Source organism: Rhinoderma darwinii, chromosome 1 (assembly GCF_050947455.1).
Source record: "Rhinoderma darwinii isolate aRhiDar2 chromosome 1, aRhiDar2.hap1, whole genome shotgun sequence".
Taxonomy (NCBI): Eukaryota; Metazoa; Chordata; class Amphibia; order Anura; family Rhinodermatidae; genus Rhinoderma; species Rhinoderma darwinii.
In genome coordinates, this window is record NC_134687.1 from 471,500,145 (window position 1) to 471,522,648 (window position 22,504).

The following is a 22,504-nucleotide window of genomic DNA, read 5'->3' on the forward strand; positions in this document are numbered from 1 at the left end:
GTTATGGACGTGGCGATACCATATATGTGTAGCTTTTTTGCTTTATTTTGTTTTTTTAATAGTAAAGCAGTTTGTAAGGGGAAAAAGTGGGTTTTTCATTTTTTTTTTCACATTTTGTTTTTATTAACTTTATTGAACTTTTTTTTTACTAGTCCCACTAGGGGACTTTAATATGCGATCATTCGATCTCTTTTATAATACACTGCAATACTTTTGTATTGCAGTTTAAAACGGACATGCATCTGCTAGGCAATGCCTCTGGCCCATTAGTGGCCGCCGTGAAAAGGCGTATTGGCGGTCACTAACGGGTTAAATATTTTTGCTTGCTATTGTCCCCATGAATAAAGTAAGAGATGTTCAACATACAGTAATAAACTGACACTGTTTGGATATTATGGTGTTTTATTTGTGAGCAGTGTAATGTTGGTTTCCCATGGCCATAATACAGCACCATTTTACCATCCATATTATGGCCGCAACTCCTGAACCCCCACAGAGTTTACAGCATCGAATTTAGATCATTTGGGAGGACTAGGCAGTGGAGGATTAAGTAGACCATAGGCCCTGGGCTGTCCAACAAACATGGGCCCCCCTTCCCCACCGCCGCTCTCCCGTGTCTATAGTAAACACCACCTTTCTGTGCGAGCATTGACAAATGGGTGTTACGATTCACTTTGTCAAAGGGCTGTGTCCCTACATACTGACAGTCTCCAACCATCGCTAACAGTATCACACTGTGTAGGGACATATCCTCTTGACAATTGCAATGGTAACACGCATTTGTCTATTAGTCCTGGGTACACAAAGACTTTATGTAGAATACAAGGATTTCCTACAACAGACATGTCAGGAGAGGGGACAGATCCTATATAGATAAAGTGACTCACAAGTGATGTCTTCTCTGATGGGAGTCGTTCTCTTTTTCTTCTCCATCTGACACAGACTGTTATGGCGGCTTCTCCTGATGAGACATTTTTGCTCCTCGCTTTTGCAGCCATTTCCAGGCTCTATAGCAACACAAAAAGTCAGATACCAAGGCCCAGGACCATACATTAAAGGAGTTATCAATGACCCGGACAACCCCTTTTACTCAGTCTAATAAATTTGGACCCCAGACTAGATCCTAGAATACATACAGACCCCAGACTTTCTAAACTATTGCAGTCCCCAGACTAGACACCTAAACAAATACAGACATCAGAACAAGCACCCTAAATAAATACAGACCTCGGACCAGACCTCTAAATACAGACACCAGACCTGACCCCCTACACTAATAATGACCCCATACCTGACTCCCTTAGGTAATACAGATCCCAGACCAGACCCCCTAAACTAATACAATCCCCAGACCAGACTCCTAAAATACAGACCCCTAAATAAAGACCCCTAAACTAATACAGACCACAGATCAGGTCCCCTAAATACAGACCCCAGACCCCCTAAATACAGACCCCAGACCCCTTAAACTAATACAGACCCCCTAAATACAAACTCCAGACCCCTTAAACTAATACAGCCCTCCTAAATACAGACCCCAAACGAGACCTGCTAAATACAGATCCAAGACCAAACCCCCTAAATACAGACCCCAGAACAGACCCGCTAAATACAGAACCAAGACCCCTTAAACAAATCCATCCCCTTATACTTACCTAGCAGCCCACCTCAGTCTTCTCTCTGGAGTCTTGCTGCTGTTCTAGGACCTGCGGTCATGTGACCTGCAGGTCTCTAAACAGTAGTAAAAACTGCAATGATAAAGTCATGTGACCTTAGGTCTTAAGGTCCTTTTGGATTACATACACAATGCAGTTTTGTCGCTTTTTTTCCACGATTCCCAGCAAAATCGCCCCAAAAACGTGACAAAACTGCATTGTACATTGGGCGGCCATCGGCCCCCCGGAAGCCTCGGGCCCTGGGCAGCCACCCAAAATGTCCTAATGATGATCCGCCACTGGGACTGGGGAATTAAAATGTGATAGAGAAAATTGACATTTTCAGAAAAATGAAATATCAGTGATCTGCATATATCACTGACGGAACCAAGGGCTTGCTGCACACCAGGGTTGATGGAGTATATTGATCTCCACTCCTACAACAACCAATAAGGCAGTGAATGTTGTTTCTACCACATCACATATTACTTACCAGGTTAAAACGACTCTGTAATGTGTCCTGGGCTTTCCTATCTGTGACCAGTATAGGATAGAGGGTGAACTGCTTGAGCGCAGTCATCTAACGATTTCAGCATTTTGTATCAGTATCTTCATGTAAAAAGTTGTTTACATTTCGGCAGTGCACATAGAAAAAGCCTGCGAATTCTGCCCCCTCCCTATCCCTATGTAATTGACATCTCTTTCTGCATACACACTCATACACAAAAAGCTATCAATCACTCTGTGTGGGTGGGGTAAGCAGGACTCACAGGCTTTCTTAATGAGTCCTTCCAGAATTTAAACATCTTTTTACATGAAAATACTAAATCAATCCATAGAAAACAATATATCTCTGAGCCCAGCGTCTCCCCCTATTTCCTATAAGGCCCTCAGACAGGGTACCATAAAAGGCCTGACAGATCCGCTTTAAGGGTACAGACATATCTAACAGAGCTTTAGCTATTGAATAGCCACAGTTACCTACTCACCGTTTATTAACAGACACTGGAATTCTCCAACCCTTGATCTGGCTCAATTCAGTGTCAGATATTTCAATTTGAAGTGGAAGTCGTGGAGCCCAGACCGTGACTTCTAGCTGGGTGGTTATGTGCTGGTATGTGAAATTTACAATGGTGTCCACTTTACTTTTCATTTCTTTGCCGTTTACAAAAACTGAGTCACATTTGTTAGAAACCTAAATGTAAGAAAATAAATATTCATTATTTATTTAGTATTTATACAGGTGTCTGAGACAAGATAAAATTTAATTAATAAAGGTGTATTAAGTTTTCTGCAAATTAAGCTTATTCATTGTATAATGCAAGTTTCCATTCAATGGGAACGTTAGAGTTACAGTACAGTTATCAGAGTTGTGTCTTGTAAGATTATGTGCATCTGGGTGTCCACCAGAAGACCAGGACTGACTTTTATCCCCTGGAAGCAAACAATGATGGATCCCATTAAATGAATACAAGCAGATATCTTGAAAATCGTGAGGAATTAATACAGAAAGTATATTGAAAGTTGTAACTTTTCATTATACACTAAATACGTTTTATTTGCTAAAATCGTAATACCTTTTTGTTACATAATTAGTCATGACAGTCAACAAGGGGGAAGGAGGAGGTTACATAGTTAGTGCGGTTGAAAAAAGACACATTTCAACCAAGGGATGGGAAAAGGGAAGGAAAAAATTTCTACACATAGGAGCGAATATGACAACTTCTGTCCTTAGTAAAACCGTGTAGGCTGTCACTTGTAATACTATTTTTTGTCACATAATCCTGTATATAGTCCCTCCATAGCCCCTCAAACATTTTCCCCACGATGGATGTTAAACTTACTTGTCTATAATTACCCGGGGAAGACCTAGAGCCCTTTTTGAAAATAGGCACCACATTTGCCCTGCGCCAGTCCCTTGGCACTATACCAGTCTCTAGAGAATCTCTAAATATTATGAAAAGGGGGACAGAAATAACTGAACTAAGCTCTTTAAGAACCCTAGGGTGTAACCCATCTGGTCCTGGGCCTTGTGCACATTTATTTTATTTAATTTAGCTTCCACCATATCTACATTCATCCAATTCAGTATATCAACTGATATATTAACAGCACTGGCACCGGCTACATCAACTGCTCTTTCTTCTGTTGTATATACAGAGCTGAATAACCCATTTAGTAACTCTGCCTTCTCTTGATCCCATGTGACCAGCTCCCCTTTACCACTACTTAGGGGTCCTACATGTTCAGACCTTGGCATTATTGCATTTACATACTTGAAGAATTTTTGGGGATTTGTTTTACTATCCTTGGCCTCCTGCCTTTTATTTTGCATTTTTGCTGATTTTATTACCTTTTTACAGATTTTATTAAGCTCTTTATAATTTACAAAGGCTACAGCTGTACCCTCAGATTTGTATTTTTCAATTGCCCTTTTTTGTCATGTTTTGCCATTTTTACAGAAGGTGTAAGCCATGTGGGGTTTAATTTTAGTCGTTTATATTTGTTACCTATAGGAATAAATTTTTGCACTATAATTACCCAAAGTAGATTTTAAGATCTCCCATTTATCATTTGTACCATTATTTGACATGAGTTCTTCCCAGTCTATATCCTGAATTGCAGCCCTCATCCTGGGGAAATTCGCTTTCTTAAAATTAAGTGTTTTTGCCCTCACAGCCTGTGTTTGTTTTTTACAGTATAGGTAAAATATAACTATATTGTGATCACTGTTACCGAGGTTTTCACGAACATTGACGTTCCCAACAAGCTCTGCATTATTAGAAATGACCAGATCCAACAGAGCTTCACCTCTAGTCGGGACTTCCACAAACTGGCCCATAAAATTTTCCTGCAACAGGTTGAGGAAATGTCTCACTTTGCAGTCGAAGCCGAACCATGACACCAATTAATATCCCGGTAATTAAAATCTCCCATAATCACTACGGTACCCGCCTGTCTAGACAGCTTCATCCGTTTATATAGCTGAACTTCCATCTCCTCAGTTATATTGGGGGGTCTATAGATTACACCAAAAGTATTTTTTTTTTAATGTTTACCTCCCTTTGTAATTCCACCCACACGGTTTCAATCTCCCCGCAATCTTCACCCACTATTGTCTCTTTCACACTCACCTTCATATCACTTCTAGTATACAGCCATACTCCACCGCCTTTCCTATTTGCCCTGTCTTTCTGAAACAGTGTAAAACCCTGTAGATTTACAGCCAAGTCATGTGAAGATTCTAGCCATGTTTCAGCAACACCCACTATATCTATATGTTCCTCCAGTACCAAGGCCTCCAGCTCCCCCATTTTGTTTGCTAGACTTCTCATTTGTGAACATACACTTTAACTTGCCTTTCAGTTTTTCACTTTTATTATCAGAAATGTGATTATTTGACATTATTTGGGCATTTCTATTTTCATTGCTGTTTTGTAACTAAAGGATCTCCTGATCCTGTTGTCTAGTCCTCTCCCCACAGTCTGTTTCTCCCCCCACCAATATAGTCTGACCCCTCTCTAACCTAACTATCCCTTTATTTTCTACATTGACCTCCCTCCTCAGCCCTAGTTTAAATACTCTGCCACACCAGCAAGAATTCTCTCCCCCAGCACAGCAGACCCCCTTTTATTTAGGTGAAAATCATCTGCAGAATACAGTTTGCACCCCAATGAAAAGTCAGCTCAATGCTCTAGGAACCCAAAGCCTTCTCCTCTACACCAAGACTTAAGCCATGCGTTTAACTCCCTGAGCTCCCGCTGTCTTTCCTGGGATGCGCATGGCACAGGCAGTGTTCCTGAGAATACAACCTTGGAGGTCCTTCCCTTCAGCTTGTAGCCTAGGTCTTTAAAATTATTCTTAAAGAGGCTCTGTCTCCAGATTATCAAATCCCTATCTCCTATTGCATGTGATCGGCGCTGCAATGTAGATAACAGTAATGTTTTGTTTTTTTAAAAACGATAATTTTTGGCCAAGTTATGAGCAATTTAATATTTATGCAAATGAGCCTTTCTAATGGACAACTGGGTGTGATTTCTCTTATTTCCAACTGGGCGGGTATTGTGTTTGTAACATCTGGGCGGTTTACTTGTTTTACTAGCTGGGCGTTGTGAATAGAAGTGTATGTCAGCATCATACACTTCTATTCACAACGCCCAACTAGTAAAACAAGTAAACACGCCCAGATGTTACAAACACAATACACGCCCAGTTGGAAATAAGAGAAAACACGCCCAGTTGTCCATTAGAAAGGCTCATTTGCATAAATATTAAATTGCTCATAACTTGGCCAAAAATTATCGTTTTTTAAAAAACAAAACGTTACTGTTATCTACATTGCAGCGCCGATCACATGTAATAGGAGATAGGGATTTGATAATCTGGTGACAGAGCCTCTTTAAGGCTTCCCCACCTACCATTTATTTTGTCATTGGTTCCTTCATGGATCACAACAGCGGAATCATCAACAGCCCCTACCAGTAATTTAGGTGTTTGAGAAAAATTAAAGAATTATACTTAACCCTGGTTCATCAATTTAAATTGTTCAGCATTAGTCAACAGGCGAAAATGAAAGGCTATGTAAATGTTTGATGTAAGTTTTTTCTAAAACAAAAATGTGTATTAGTGTGTATTAATAAACTTTGGAAAGACATTTTATTAAAAATTCTTGTTACTTTTTAAGATATAGTTGTTCTATACAAGTGGTTCCCAACCAGGGTGCCGTGAGTACCGTCCAGGGGTTGCGCAACACTCCGCTCATCCACTGCAAAAAAACAAAAACTTTTGCTGGTAGCAGACGTGACGCACGCACGTCTGCTACATGCTCCGCCCCCAACGTTTACTTCAACTATTCTTGTAGCAGACGGGACGCACGCACGTACGTCTGCTACAAGTTCCCGCCCACCCCTTCCCACTAGAACAGCCTGACGGAGTGAGAGGAGCCGGTAACGCTGCGGACCTGGGCATGGTAAATATTTATTCTATAGTTTGTCAGCAGTTGTGTGAGAATTGGAGCCAGGGGAATGCTGCTGGGAGATGTAGTCCTCTCCTCTTATACTCTTCCCTGTAATGTCCTTTGATATTACATAACAGTCTATACATGCTGGGAGTTGCAGTTCTTCCTCTTATACCTCCTCCCTATAATGTTCTCTGATATTATATAATAACAGCCTGGAAATGCTGGGAGTCTTAGTTCTCTCTGCTTATGCTTCTTCCTTGTAATGTCCTCTGATATCCCATAATAACAGTCTGAACATGCAGGGAGTTGTAGCTCTCTCCTCTTAGGGTATGTTCACACGGCAGCGTCCGTAACGGCTGAAATTACGGTGCTGTTTTCAGGAGAAAACAGCACCGTAATTTCAGCCGTAATGGCATGTTGAGGCGCTTTTTGCTGCGTCCATTACGGATGTTAAATTGAGATGAAGAATGTGACAGACACTTCTTTGACGCGGGCGTCTTTTTTACGCCCCGCCTTTTGACAGCGGGGCGTAAAAAAAATGACCGTGTGCACAGAACATCGTAAGACCCATTCTAATGAATGGGCAGATGTTTGCAAACGCTATCGAGCCGCATTTTCGGACGTAAATCGAGGCGTAAAACGTCTGAATTACGTTCGTAAATAGGTCGTGTGAACATACCCTTATACTCCTCCCTGTAAATGTCCTCTGATATCCCATAATAACAGTCTGGACATGCTGGGAGTTGTAGTCGCCTCATCTTATACCCTGCCCTGTAAATGTTCTCTAAAATATTACATAATAACAGCCTGGAAATGCTGGGAGTCTTAGTTCTCTCTGCTTATACCTCCTCCTTGTAATGTCCTCTGATATACCATAATAAGGGTATGCACTAAAAAATGTCTGGAAAATACGGAGCTGTTTTCAGAGAATACAGCCTCTGATTTTCAGGCGTGTTTGAAGCTGAAAATGAAGCTTCTTCTAATTTGGAGCTTCTCTTCAGGCGTTTTTTGAGGCGTTTTTCATAGTGTTTAAGGGTATGTTCACACGCTGAGAGGCAGTTACGTGTGAAAAGACAGACTGTTAACAGCTGCCTCGTTTCACACGTAAATGCTCCTCCTCGTAATTTGCGAGCCGTCTGAGACGCTCGTAAACCTTGAGCCATGCTTCATTGATTTCAATGAAGAACGGCTCAAATTACGTGGCAAAGAAGTGCCCTGCACTTCTTTGCCGAGGCAGTAAATTTACGAGTCGTCGTTTGACAGCTGTCAAACGACGACGCGTAAATTACAGGTCGTCTGCACAGTACGTCGGCAAACCCATTCAAATGAATGGGCAGATGTTTGCCGACGTATTGCAGCCCTATTTTCAGACGTAAAACGAGGCATAATACGCCTCGTATACGTCTGAAATTTGGCCGTGTGAACATACCCTTATGGAAAATCAGTTCCAAAAAACGCCTCAAGAAGGGCATGTTCACACGTACACGTCCGATACGCCTGAAATTTCAGACGTAATGGCATGTGCAGGCGTTTTTCGCAGTGTCCATTACGGACGTAATTCGAGCTATTTTTCTATGGAGTCAATGGAAAACAGCTCCAATTACGTCCCAAGAAGTGACATGCACTTCTTTGACGCGGGCGTCTTTTTTACGTGGCGTCTTTTGACAGCGGCACGTAAAAAAAATGACCGTCTGCACAGCACATCGTAAAACCCATTCAAATGAATGGGCAGATGGTTGCCAACGCTTTCAAGCAGTATTTTTGGCCGTAAATCCGGCGTAAAAAGCCTGAATTACGTCCGTAAATAGTGCGTGTGAACATACCCGAAGTGACATGCTACTTCTTTTTAGGGAGCGTCTTTTTGCGCTCCGTTTTTTAAAACAGCGGCGTAAAAAGACGTTCCGTATGAACTAAATGCTGTTTTTCTCATTGATTTCAATGGGCAGATGTTTGTAGGTGGTCAGCTTCTGTTTTTTCAGGCGTTTTTCGAGGCATAAACGCCACGAAATACGCCTGAAAACACTGCGTGTGAACATACCCTAAGGGTATGTTCACATGAGGGCGTCCGTAACGGCTGAAATTACGGGGATGTTTCAGCCTGAAAACATCCCCGTAATTTCAGCCGTAACGGCATGTGCAGGCGCTTGAACGCCGCGTCAATTACGGACGTAATTGGTGCTGCTATTCATTGAAGTCAATGAATAACGGCTCCAATTACGGCCAAAGAAGTGACAGGTCACTTCTTTGACGCGGGCGTCTATTTACGCGCCGTCATTTGACAGCGGCGCGTAAATTACGCCTCGTGTAAACAGACAAACGTCTGCCCATTGCTTTCAATGGGCAGATGTTTGTCAGCGCTATTGAGGCGCTATTTTCAGATGTAATTCGGGGCAAAAACGCCCGAATTACGTCCGTAAATAGGCCGTGTGAACATACCCTAACAGTCTGGACATGCTGGGAGTTGTAGCTCTCTCTTCTAAGGGTATGTGCACACGATAACGGCAAATACGTCTGAAATTATGGTGCTGTTTTCAGGAGAAAACAGCTCCTGAATTTCAGACGTAAATGCTCATAGTCGCATTTTTCACAGCGTCCATTACGGACGTAATTGGAGCTGTTTTTCAATTAAGTCAATGAAAAACAGCTCCAATTACGTCCCAAGAAGTGTCCTGCACTTCTTTTGATGAGCCGTCTTTTTTACGCGCCGTCTTCTGACAGCGATGCGTAAAATGACAGGTCGTCGGCAGAGTACATCGGCAAACTCATTGAAAGTAATGGGCAGATGTTTGCCGATGTATTGGAGCCGTCTTTTCAGGCGTAATTCTAGGCGTAAAACGCCTCCATTACGTCTGAAAAGAGGTCGGGTGAACCCAGCCTTAGGGTATGTGCACACATTTTAAGGCGAAAACAGCTCCTGAATTTCAGACGTTTTGAGAAGTGCACGCGTTTTTTGCAGCATCTTTTACGGCCGCTATTGGAGCTGGTTTTCATTGGAGTCAATGAAAAACGGCTCCAATTACGTCCCAAGAAGTGACATGCACTTCTTTGAGGCGGGCATCTTTTTACGCGCCGTCTTTTCACAGCGGCGCGTAAAAAAAAAGCCCGTCTGCACAGAACACCGTAAGACCCATTGAATTCAATGGGCAGATGTTTGCAGATGGTTTGGAGCCGTTTTTTCGGGCGTAATTCCAGGCCTAAAACGCCTGAATTACATCCGTAAATAGGGCGTGTGAACATACCCTAATACATTGCACTACCCACATAGTGCAATGCATTAGAGGTGTCAGTTATTCACGGACAGCAAGCCTATTAGGTCCCGCCCCTGGGTGGGGCCTAATGGGCGTCCGTTCGTGCCAGATCAGGAGGCCATTTTTAGGCCTTCGGTTGCTATAGCAATGATCGGCAACCCAGCGATGACATCGCGGGGATGCTGATCACTACAAACCACTAAGATGTCGCAAATGCTTTTGATCGAGGCATCTAAGGGGTTAATGGCAGGGTTTGGAGCCTGCCATCCGCTGGCTATGGTGCAGGCTCAGCTTCTGAGTTCGAACCAGCAACACAACGTACCTATACGTTCAGTTGCGTTAATTCCTTCATGACAACAATGTACTAGTAGGTTGGATGTCGTTAAGGGGTTAGGTCTATTTTGCAATTTATTTAATTTATTTGCTTTTATTTTTTTACTATTATGGACAATTCCTCAGAAAAGACCTTTGGGTACTTTATTTTTTATAATTTTTCTTTTACACCATGCTTTTCCGCTGTAACTGCACAGCAGCCCCAGTTACAGGGGAAAAATCAGTGCTCTTAGGGTATGTTCACACACACAGTTTTCAGACGTAATTCTGACGTTTTACAACCTCAAATTATGCCTGAAAAAACTACTCCATTACACCTACAAACATCTGCCCATTACTTGCAATGGCTTTTACGATGTTCTGTTCCCACAAGGTGTAATTTTATGTGTCGCTGTCAAAAGACAGCGCGTAAAAAGACACCCGCGTCAAAGAAGTGCATTTCAATTCTTGGGACGTTTTTGGAGCCGTTTTTCATTGACTCCATTGAATAACAGCTCCAATAACGTCCGTAAAATACGGTTGTTAAAGAACTTCTAAAAATCAGGAGCTGTTTTCAGGCGAAAACAGCTCCGTAATTTCAGACGTATTTTGCTACTGCGTGTGAACATACCCTAATAGTGACTATTGTCACTAATAAAGCTGTGCTGGGTCGGTCTAGTTAGATTGCCAGTAACAGCATCCTGGCGATTATGTGACCAGTCACATGATCACTGAGAGCAGTATAGTATTCTATAAGCAGCACACATTGAGTGCTGTGTAGAAACAATCTGAGAAGATAGAAGCAGTGAAAGCTGCTTCTATCTTCTCCTTAGGGCTCTGCTGGGCACCCAACACTCAGCTGTCCGATTGCACGGACAGCAGGCTAAAACCCTCGCCGTAAATACACTATGGCGCAGGTTTTAAGGACCCCGACTGCCGGACATTTATATACAAGCGGCAGTCGGGAACCGGTTAAAAAAAAAAAGACACTTTCAAACATTTACATAGAATGTTGAAAAAGATGATCTGGTTATGATCACAAGGTGAATAAATATAAATCCTTCTACTAATGAAAGGTTTGGGCAAAGATTTTCAACTTTTGGACGCATTTACTTAGTTCACGGCACCTTTGAAAAAAAGTTGGTGGAGCTTAGTGGAAGGTGGTGAAGCCACTCGTGGCTCGAAAAATGTACTATAATTATAATCCAAATCTACTCCAGGTCATTGCAGAGATGCGGATAATTTATTAAGATATGTGCACATCTAATAAATTAGGCACATCCTGCAGTACCCCAGCGCTATTTAGATTAAAACTGGCATATGAAATATCACTCTTAGGGCATGCCCACACGTGGTGGATTTTCTCCGCAACTGTCCGCATCAATGCCGCACAGAATCTGCGTTGCAGATTCTGCGGCGGATCCGCCCAAAATGTGCAGTAAATTGATGCGGACTAGCTGCTGCGGACTGCGGTAAAAGTGCTTCCCTTCTCTGTATCAGTGCAGGATAGAGAGAAGGGCCAGCACTTTCCCTAGTGAAAGTAAAATAATTTCATACTTACCGGCCGTTGTCTTGGTGACGCGTCCCTCTTTCGGCATCCAGCCCGACCTCCCTGGATGACGCGGCAGTCCATGTGACCGCTGCAGCCTGTGATTGGCTGCAGCCATCACTTAGACTGAAACGTCATCCTGGGAAGCCGGACTGGAGACAGAAGCAGGGAGTTCTCGATAAGTATGAACTTCTATTTTTTTTACAGGTTGCTGTATATTGGGATCGGTAGTCACTGTCCAGGGTGAAGAAACTGTTTCTGCCGATCGCTTAACTCTTTCAGCACCCTGGACAGTGACTATTTACTGACGTCTCCTAGCAACGCTCCCGTAATTACAGGAGCCCCATTGACTTCCTCAGTCTGGCTGTAGACCTAGAAATACATAGGTCCAGCCAGAATGAAGAAATGTCATGTTAAAAAAGCAAGACGCATCCGCAGCACACATAACGTGTGCATGACAGCTGCAGACTTCATTGCGGAAATTAGAATCTCCATTGAAGTCAATGGAGAAATTCCGCCATGAGTCCGCAACCAGTCCGCCACACGTCCGCAACATCCATTGCATGCTGCGGATACCAAATTCCGCACCGCAGCCTATGCTCCGCAGCGGAATTTTCCGCTTCGTCTAAACGAACCCTACTAAATAGAAGTGGAAGTCAATGGAGAAACGGCTCCGCTGCGGATTAACGCTGCGGAGTGTCCGCAGCGGAATTCAAGAGCAATTCCGCCACGTGTGGCTTTGCCCTTAATAAAGATTTCCTGTGATTTCCTGAGTCCCCCTTTCTCACTTTCACTTTTAGTGCCGCAATTGGCTTTGATCGCGGCATTCAATGGGTTAACGGCGGAGAGGAGAGGTTTCTCTTCTCTCTGCCATTAGAGCAGCGTGGCTGCGGCTGTGTATTACAGCCGTAGCCCTGCTCCTGATCTCGCGGACACACTTGCTGTCACACAGGACGAGAATGCTCGTCCTAATGCGGCAGGCACCAGCCACCCGAGACGAGTATTCTCGTCCTGTGTCTTCAACCAGTTAATATAGTTTTTTTTATGCATTTTTATTTTTTTTATAAACTTGTCAGATACAAATCTGAGACAAAAACGCAAGATAAGTTGACATGCTGTGGATTTTAAAATACGCACCGCAGGTTAATTTACATGCAGAAAAAAATTCTGCAACGTGCAGATGACATTAATTTAAACCTTATTTACTTTGCTGGTACTGTATTAGGCCTGATTTACACGAGCGTGTGTCATCAGCTGCGTGTGTCATCAGTGTATGATGCGCGGCTGCGAGATTTTCTCGCAGCCGCCATCATTTTGACACTCCGTTTGGATGTTTGTAAACAGAAAAGCACGTGGTGCTTTTCTGTTTACATTCAGAGTTTGACAGCTGTTGCGCGAACCACGCAGTTCGCACGGAAGTGCTTCCGTGCGACCTGCGTGGTTTTCACGCACCCATTGACTTCAATGGGTGCGTGATGCGCAAAAAACGCAGAAATATAGAACATGTCGTGAGTTTTACGCAGCAGACTCACGCTGCGCATAACTCACGGACTGTCTGCACTGCCCCATAGCCTAATATAGGTGCGTACGACACGCGTGAAAAGCACGCGCGTCTCACGCGCGTATATTACGCTCGTGTAAATTATGCCTTATGTTGCGGATTTGCAGAAGGAAAATCAGAGCGGTAAATCCGCACATAATACGCATTGTGTGCATGTGGCTTAACACACACGCAGAGGTGTATGCATGTAGCCTGTATGTCACTGTATGGCATTGGATTACAGAGATATTTTTCTGTTGGAATCATACAGAATGCCTCCATATGAAATCAGAGACAGAGTACAGAGGTACGGTATGGTCTGATAGAGTGCTATGGGTGCCCTTTCATGGCCCTGTACAACTCAAAGGTTAATAATACGGTCGTGTGCATGAGGCCTTACATATGTTCATAGAATTTTTTTTGCTTTCTGTCAATCTGATCAAGTGGGCCAATTACGGCATTTTCAACAGAAATCTATTTATTATTGCAGATCCAGAAATCAGACAGCACTCCAAAGATATATAGCAAAAACCTGTAGTTGCTTTATTAGGGTATGTGCACACGATATCGACAATTACGGCTGAAATTACGGAGCTGTTTTCAGGAGAAAACAGCTCCTGCATTTCAGATGTAATTGCTCGTACTCGCATTTTGCGAGGCGTCAATTACGGTCGTAATCTGGAGCTGTTCTTCATTGGATTCAATGAAAAATGGCTCCATTTACGTCCCAAGAAGTGTCCTGCACTTCTTTGACGAGGCTGTTATTTTACGCGCCGTCTTTTGACAGCGACGCATAAAATTACAGGTCGTCGGCACAGTACGTCGGCAAACCCATTGAAATGAATGGGCAGATGTTTGCCGACGTATTGGAGCCGTATTTTCAGGCGTAATTCGAGGCGTAAAACGAAAATAGGTCGTGTGAACCCAGCCTTAATCCATCAGTCAGGTGCAACGTTTCAGCTCTACCATAGAGCCTTTTTCCACCTGACTGATGGATTAATAAAACACCTACACGCTTTTGCTATATCTCTGGAGTGCTGACAGATTTTTGGATCTACTTGTTTGGGTCATTTTGGTCGTGACCCAGGCGTGCTTACACCCATCCACTATTTTGTGACTGTGTGGCTGACATTTTTGCATTTTTATTTATTATTGCAGGCTATTGGAAAATACTTGGCCTAGATTAAAATTGTATTATTTAATTGTAAAATGAAGCAGAGGAAACCATTTTTTTTTTTTTTTACAGTATGGGAATGCTTCACAAAATGAGTTAAATCCTATAGAGAAGAAGTTCAAATGTAAATTGAAGATTTTTTTTTTATATATATTTCATCATATTTGGCATTTGATGATATAAATAATGATTCAATTATTTTCATACAAGTTGAATATCATACAAAATAAAAATCTCTTCATTCTTGACCTCTGCAAGGAACAAAAAGAAAGAAAAGGAAAAAGACACAATATTCTCAATGACACTTTTTTTTTTTTTTTACAAAAGATTGCATGCACAGTACAAAGTGATCTGGTGGCCTGGGGGAAAGCCCATTTTACAAAGTCATCTTAGATAATCCTAGCAGGGTCGCTTGCTGCTAGCAGTATCAGGGCGCGTTCAGACGTGGCAGAATTTTTCCGCTGCAAATGTTGGTGCAGATTCGGGCCAATTACACAACGAATCTGCACCAACATTTGCATATTTGACAGGTAATTCAGACGTTGCAGAAAACACAGCGGACTTGCCACAGATTTCGGTTTTTGCATTGCAAAGGCTGAAATCCGCAGTGAAATTCCGCTTCTTCTCCGCAATGTAAGGAGCACGCTGCGGAGAGAAAAATATACACCGCAGCCTAATTTCCGCACAGTAATTTTCTGCAACATCTGAACTAAGTTTCCTAAAAATATATAGAAACAAATGTAAAAAAACGGCTGCTGCAGAATTCCACTGCGGACTGTCCGCAGCGGAATTCAACAGCAATTCCGCCATGTGTGAATGTGCCCTCATGGTATTAGGATCATCTATTTCCAGCTTAAAGATAGGAATAAGGCACTAGCTGTAAAGAAGATATGCAATAGATGGCATAGATGATATACTATCCTCCTATACCACAATATGAACACATAGTATTGTTAGATATTATTTACAATTACTCAAACATTATATTTGACACAAATAATAATGATTAAAAATTAGCACCATGCTTTTTGAAAAATATTCTAAAATAATGGTGTCCAGACATATAAAGTAAACTGCTACATAAGGAATTGCTGTACAACTGAGAAAGCATAGCTACCTGACTATTGTCATTCTATCCAGCACATTTCCAGGGTTGTGCTACACATAGGTAGACTTCACTCACTAACTAACTTGCCATTATTGGATTATCTTCTTGCAAACTCAAAGTGATTGAAGATATGTGATAAATACAATAAGGGTAAACTCACACGTAGCGTAAACTGAGGATTTTTCACAACAGATTTCATTGCGGAAAATCCGCAGAATAATAAAGTAGCAGCAACAGGGGCGTCGTCGCTAGCACCGGACCTCCGGGCCGAAGTCCCGGATCCCCAGGCGACTGCCGCTACAGGGGCAATTGCGACCGGGCAGCGTTTGCATTTGCGCCTGGGCCGCGGCCCCCGCACCGCTATAGAAATTTACTATAGTAACTGGGGCCTATGTCATAAAATACACAGGCCCCTGTTACTATAGTAATGCAACATACTTACCCATCTTCCTTCCCAAGCGCAGCGGAAGTCCTGACGTCTTCTCATGTCATGACGCTGTGCGCTGCGCATGACGTTACGAAACTGGATTGTGTCGGGACATCCGCTGTGCCGAAGAGCTGGGTAAGTGCAACATCATTACTGCCTGCTGGGGTCCTGTATCTAAGCCTGCCTTGTGGTATGCTTAGATACAGGGTCCAACAGACAGCATCACACATGGGCTTATATACAGGGCCCATGTGTGATACAGTCTGTTGGACCATGTATCTAAGCTTACCAAAAGGCAAGCTTAGATACAGGACCCCAGCAGACAGTAATCTTATACAGTATAAGATTACTGTCTTCTGGGGTCCTGTATCAAAGCCTGCTTTGTTGTAGACTTAGATACATGGTCTAACAGACAGTATCACACATGGACCCTGTATCTAAGCCTACCACATGTGTTACCAATGTTTTTTTTTGTGTTTGTGTTTTTTTACAGGTTTGGTCGTGGGACTACGTCGGATTCGTGGACTACTTTGTTGACGGCTTTATTTATGTTCAATAAAATGGTTAATGAGAGTTGTGTGGGGGGATTTTTTATTTCAATAAAATATATTTTTTCTATGTCTTTGTATTTTTTTTTAAACTTCAGTACTACCACCTTAGTAATGGCCGCTGGCTGATTGATAGTGTCCATTACTATGGCGGGGCTTAGTGTTAGCCAGTGCAGAGGCTAACACTAACCCCTATTATTACCACGGTACCCACCGCCACCCGGAGTACTGGGAAGAGCTGGGTACGATCCAGTACCCGACCATCAGTAGAGATGGGCGGGTACTGAGGTGGCCACAGGCTGGTCTTATTAGGCAGGGAAAGGCCAAAAACAGTGCCCTTCCCATCCTGGTAATGTTAGCCTGCTGCTGCTGTGTTCTGTCTGTCTGGTTATCAAAAATGGGGGAGGGGGCATGTCATTTCCTTTTTTTTTAAATGGAATAAACGTTGTGCGGTCGTCGTCCCCATTTTTCATAACTAGCCAGATACAACAAAGCAGCAGACTAACATTACCAGGGTGGGAAGGGCCACTGTTTTTGGCCTTTCCCAGTCAAATAATATTACTATTACTGTTTTCTGGTTCCTGTTTGTAATTTATTCTCCAGCTTTATCCCTTGTGTAGCTACAATTCTTAGCATGCTGAGCACCAGGTAATCCCAGGTTTCTGGTTCTTGTGATTATTATATGTTTTTGAGTAGAGGCTTTATATTTACCCAGTACTATCCATCTATTGGTATATTATCCTATTGAGACAAGTATATTGACTGTAGTTTTGCCCTGTTTATCTACACATGGGCTTCTGTCAGTGGCGTAACTACCGCCGTAGCAGCCGTAGCGACTGCTACGGGGCCCACGGCATGAGGGGGCCCGTGTCACCCGCCGGCACGGGCCCCAGGCTCCGCTAGCAGCCGCTATGGCTGCTACAGCGGGACGCCACTGAACACTACGGCAGAGCAGTAAGTCCCCTGAAGTTCTCCATCACAAACCTCGGACTTACGGGGTCTGTGTCGGCAGCTCCGTAGAAATGAATGGAGCGCCGGTCGCGCTTGTGCGCATGCGTGACCAGCGCTCCTTTTATTTTTATTGAGCTGCCGACACAGACGCCGGAAGTCAGAGGTTAGTCATGGAGAACTTGGGGGACTTTCGGTCCCCCGTTCTCCCTATCGCTGCCAGCGATCACACATGTATCCCCTATCCTGTGCATGTTATTTGTAGGATACACTATAGGTCGCATTTTTTTTTGGGGGGGGGGGGCTGTATGGCGTTCCCTACAGAGGGGGGCTGTATGGCGTTCCCTGCAAGGGGGGCTGTATGGCGTTCCCTACAAGGGGGGCTGTATGGCGTTCCCTACAGGGGGGGCTGTATGGGGTTCTCTACAGGGGGGCTGTATGGCGTTAGCGCCATACAGCCCCCTCTGTAGATAACGCCATACAGTCCCCCTGTAGATAACGCCATACAGTCCCCCTCTGTAGATAACGCCATACAGTCCCCCCTGTAGATAACGCCACACAGCCCCCCTGTAGATAACGCCACACAGTCCCCCCTGTAGATAACGCCACACAGTCCCCCCTGTAGATATGCCACACAGTCCCCCCTGTAGATAACGCCACACAGTCCCCCCTGTAGATAACGCCACACAGTCCCCCCTGTAGATAACGCCACACAGTCCCCCCTGTAGATAACGCCACACAGTCCCCCTGTAGATAACACCACACAGTCCCCCCTGTAGATAACGCCACACAGTCCCCACTGTAGATAACGCCACACAGTCCCCCTCTGTAGATAACGCCATACAGTCCCCCCTGTAGATAACGCCATACAGTCCCCCTCTGTAGATAACGCCATACAGTCCCCCCTGTAGATAACGCCATACAGTCTACAGGGGGGGCTGTATGGCGTTATCTACAGGGGGGGCGCTGTAATGCGTTATCTACAGGGGGGACTGTATGGCGTTATCTACAGGGGGGGCTGTAAAAAAGGCACTAATTACAAGGGGGGGGGTTGTGTGACACCCAGGGGAGGGGGGGGCCCCAGTCAAAAGTTTGCTATGAGGCCCAGTCTTTCCTAGTTACGCCCCTGGCTTCTGTCATACATGTTTTTATTTGTGTGTCATATACAGGGTTGGCCATTTATATGGATACACCTAAATAAAATGGGAATGGTTGGTGATATTAACTTCCTATTTGTGGCACATTAGTATATGGGAGGGGGGAAACTTTTCAAGCTGGGTGTTGACCATGGTGGCCATTTTGAAGTCGGCCATTTTGTATCCAACTTTAGTTCTTTCAATGGGAAGAGGGTCATGTGACACATCAAACTTATCGAGAATTTCACAAGAAAAACAATGGTGTGCTTGGTTTTAACGTTACTTTATTCTTTCATGAGTTATTTACAAGCTTCTCTTTGTTTACAGCCATTGACATGTCGCATTCCTGGATGAACAGTTTCATGGAAAGTGGATTGGTCGTCGTGGGCCAGTTGTATGGCCCCCTAGGTCTCCCGATCTGACCCACTTAGACTTTTATCTTGCTGTGAAGATACGAGATGTGCAGCAACTGAAACTACGGATACTGGAAGCCTGTGCTAGCATTTCTTCTGCGGTGTTGCTATCAGTGTGTGAAGAGTGGGAGAAGAGGGTTGCATTGACAATCCAGCACAATGGGCAGCACTTTGAACACATTTTATAAGTGGTCAGAAACTTGTAAATAACTCATGAAAGAATAAAGTAACGTTAAAACCAAGCACATCATTGTTTTTCTTGGAATACACCAATATAGGAAATGCAGTGAGTTTCACGCAACGGACACTCGCTGCATGAAAACTGACGCATGTGTGAATAGCCCCATTGAAATCAATGGGTCCATGTGCTGTGAGTTGTTTCAATGCACAGCAAACGAACGAGATTCACGCTCCTCTGAATGAGCCCTAAGTCTATCATGTGTGATACTGTCTGCTGGAGCCCTGTATATAAGCCTATCATGTATGATACTGTCTGCTTAGACAATGCATCCAATTCTATCCAACGGTGTAGCTATAGGGGCCTTAGTCTTAGGCCTTATTCACACGGACGTGTCTGTTTTGCACGCGCAAAAAATGCTGCGTTTTGCATGCGCAAAACGTCCGTGTGGAATATGCTGGTTTTATGTTGACAAACAGAAAAGCATGTGGTGCTTTTCTGTTTTCATTAATTTATTTTACAACTGTAGCGCGCATCACGCGCGGCACCCGGAAGTGCTTCCGTGTGCCGTGCGCAATTTGCACGCACCCATTGACTTCAAACACGGGCAAGTATAAGAGTTTTACATTCACTAACATAGGGCCGTGCGTAGCACGGACGTATAACACGTTCGTGTGAATAAGGCCTTATAGATATATCTTTTATTTGGGGGGTAAAAATATGTAAATATATGTCTTGGGGCTTGTGCCCCTGATCTTTTAAGACCCTAGCAGTGCCCTTGAGCAGTAAAGTGGATGAGATTTGAACAAATCTCATCCACACACTGCGTAAATGATAAGCGGAAAAAAATGCTCAGACATTGACATGGGGTGCAATTTTTTTAATCCGCAGCATATCAATTGTATTTGCATAATCGCTGTTTTTTTGTTGCGGGTTTTCCCCATTTAATTCAATGGGGAGGTAAAATCTGCAACAAATAGCAGATGTTGTGATTTTTGCGGTGGAAAAGCTGCAACTCAGGAAAAAAAATCTTAAACTTACCCAAAACTTCTGTGCTTCTTCGTCCAGGCCAGCCTACTGGGATGCTGTTTCAATCCATTTGACCACTGCAGCTAATCACAGGCTGCAGCGGTCACATGGGATGGCACATCATCCCAAGGCAGCAGAACGTCAGGATGTCAGGACGTCTCACCATGGTAAGTATATCCATTTTTTGTTTTCATTGCAGGATTTTCGCAGCGAACATTCCGGGCGAAAAACTGCACCACAATTTGGTGCGGTTTTTCATTTGGAATTCCCTGCAGGCAACAGAATATTGGGGCAGATATACTAATACTGTTTTAAATTTAGACAGCTAAGAATAAGATGTAGCAAATTTATCGCATAGGCTGAGGCTGTATGATAAATTTGGTGCACGTTAAGACACTTCTGTTTAACTTTATACCATCACTTGGTTGGCTTAGGCTTCTTTAACACTAGCGTTAGTATACGTTTACCTTTCTTCGATCAAAAGAAGAGAGGAAAGAAAGATTAAACAGACAGCAACGGTTCCGTTAGTATTACCATTGATTTCAATTGTAATTCTTTTGTTTCATTTGCTTTCGGTTTGTCTCCGTTCGCTAGATTTCATTTTTTTTGAACGGAAACAAAAATTCTGCAGACTGTAAAGTAACCGATTGGTTAAGTAGTTTATCATGTATAATTAAGGCTTTGAGAATAAGATAAAGAGTTAATGATTGTTAGATGTGTGTACGTTTGCTGTAAAACCGAAAAAAAAAATTCAAGTTTCAGTTTAACTTGTTTTCTCCAACGGTGGGGGCTCAGGGCGCTTCCAACAGGCTCTGTCTTTATCTAACATGTATGTATTTACCATAAGCGATCTTAAACCTACTTGGTTAGGCTACCACTGCAATGAAGCTATGCTTGTAATTGAGTGTGTTTTCTATTTGCTTTTGTATGTTATCTCTCTTTGGCATCTTGTCCTGTATAAATAAACCTAACGGGGCATGGTTTTTTAGGGAATACCACTCGAGATACTGAAGCATTTGACGGTGTCTGTGTCTTCTCTCCGATGCATCGGTATCCTGATTTGGACTCCGAGGCTCGATTCTTGGAGTACCTTTAGCCCTCCCAAACCCAGGCTAATCTGAGATTTCATCGGTGCTGAAACCCAGGACCCACAACAGGCCAATTTAACCGGACACTCGCTGCTAATCGAAGGATCGGTGAAACTACAAAACCGCGGTAAGTAAGAACCTTTGATTCTTACAAACCGTTTCACCCATCCCTCATGCCTGTACCATTAGCCGGTAGACTGTGCCAGGCTGGGTCTCATAGACTCCAGCCTTCGGAACGGTATGAATGTGACGAACTGTGATCAGAATCTGTCTCTTGTAACCCTTGACTGCGTGTGTCTGCATTTGTCTTAGTTGGAGGTTGTTTCTTCCTATTTGTACTGTGTTTGATGATAAAAATTACTAAAGACCAGAAAAAAGGATATCCTATTGTAAGACTATAAAAAGGACTGGCTAGAAAGTGACATTAATTCCAGGTTCTAGGAACTGGTACTACAGTAGAACTGCAAAAAGGTAGTACTTCAAGTAAACACCATCTGGGGATGGTGGTCATCTAGCGGTTGACATAGTGGCCAGTAGAGATATCCTACCGCCTTGTTGTTTTAGAGAGACTGAAAAGACTATAAAAAGTACTGACTAGAATGCGAAGTTCTGGGAACTGGTATTGAGAAGAACTCCAAAAGGGTAGTTCTTCAAGTGAACACTGTCCGAGGGACGGTAGACATCTAGCAGTTAATACAGTTGCCATTAGAGAAGAAAAGGAGGCGGTAGAAGGTTGTGACAGAATGTTAAAAGGAGCAGGAATGTCAAAGGGAGTTGTTTAGATAGTTCAAGATGGAAAACTTTCATACAACAAGAATGAAAAGCAGAGCTATGGAAGAGTGTGTCAATGAATTTTGAACATGGTAGTTACAAGTAAGTTGATATCAATAGTATGTGTAGACAGGCATTGTTTTGACAAGAAGAGTGACTGTAATAGTGATGATGAAGACTAATACAGCTAGGCACATTGCAGTGAGTAATGTGGATTATGACGATAAGTATGATGTAGACATGTACACAGTGTGTGTGTCAAAGACGAGTTTGACAAGCAGACTGGTGCAAATGAGAATGGACTGACAAACATAGGAAATCTATTACCAATGTTAGCAAAATAAAGAAAACAAGAAAAGGATAGCAAAGCTTACAAATTGAGAAGGTATTGCATTGGAGACCAAGTTATAAGATTGATTT

The 22,504-nt window shown here is 43.3% G+C and overlaps 1 protein-coding gene across 1 annotated transcript in view; it reads right to left on the minus strand.

The window, feature by feature from the left end:
- Positions 1-22,504, minus strand: part of TMEM132B (transmembrane protein 132B) — a 690,505-nt gene that overhangs the window by 54,825 nt on the left and 613,176 nt on the right. The window contains exon 6 of the mRNA XM_075833460.1: positions 2,645-2,850. Within this exon, the coding sequence (XP_075689575.1) occupies positions 2,645-2,850 (206 nt within the window). The remainder of the gene's footprint in view (positions 1-2,644; positions 2,851-22,504) is intronic.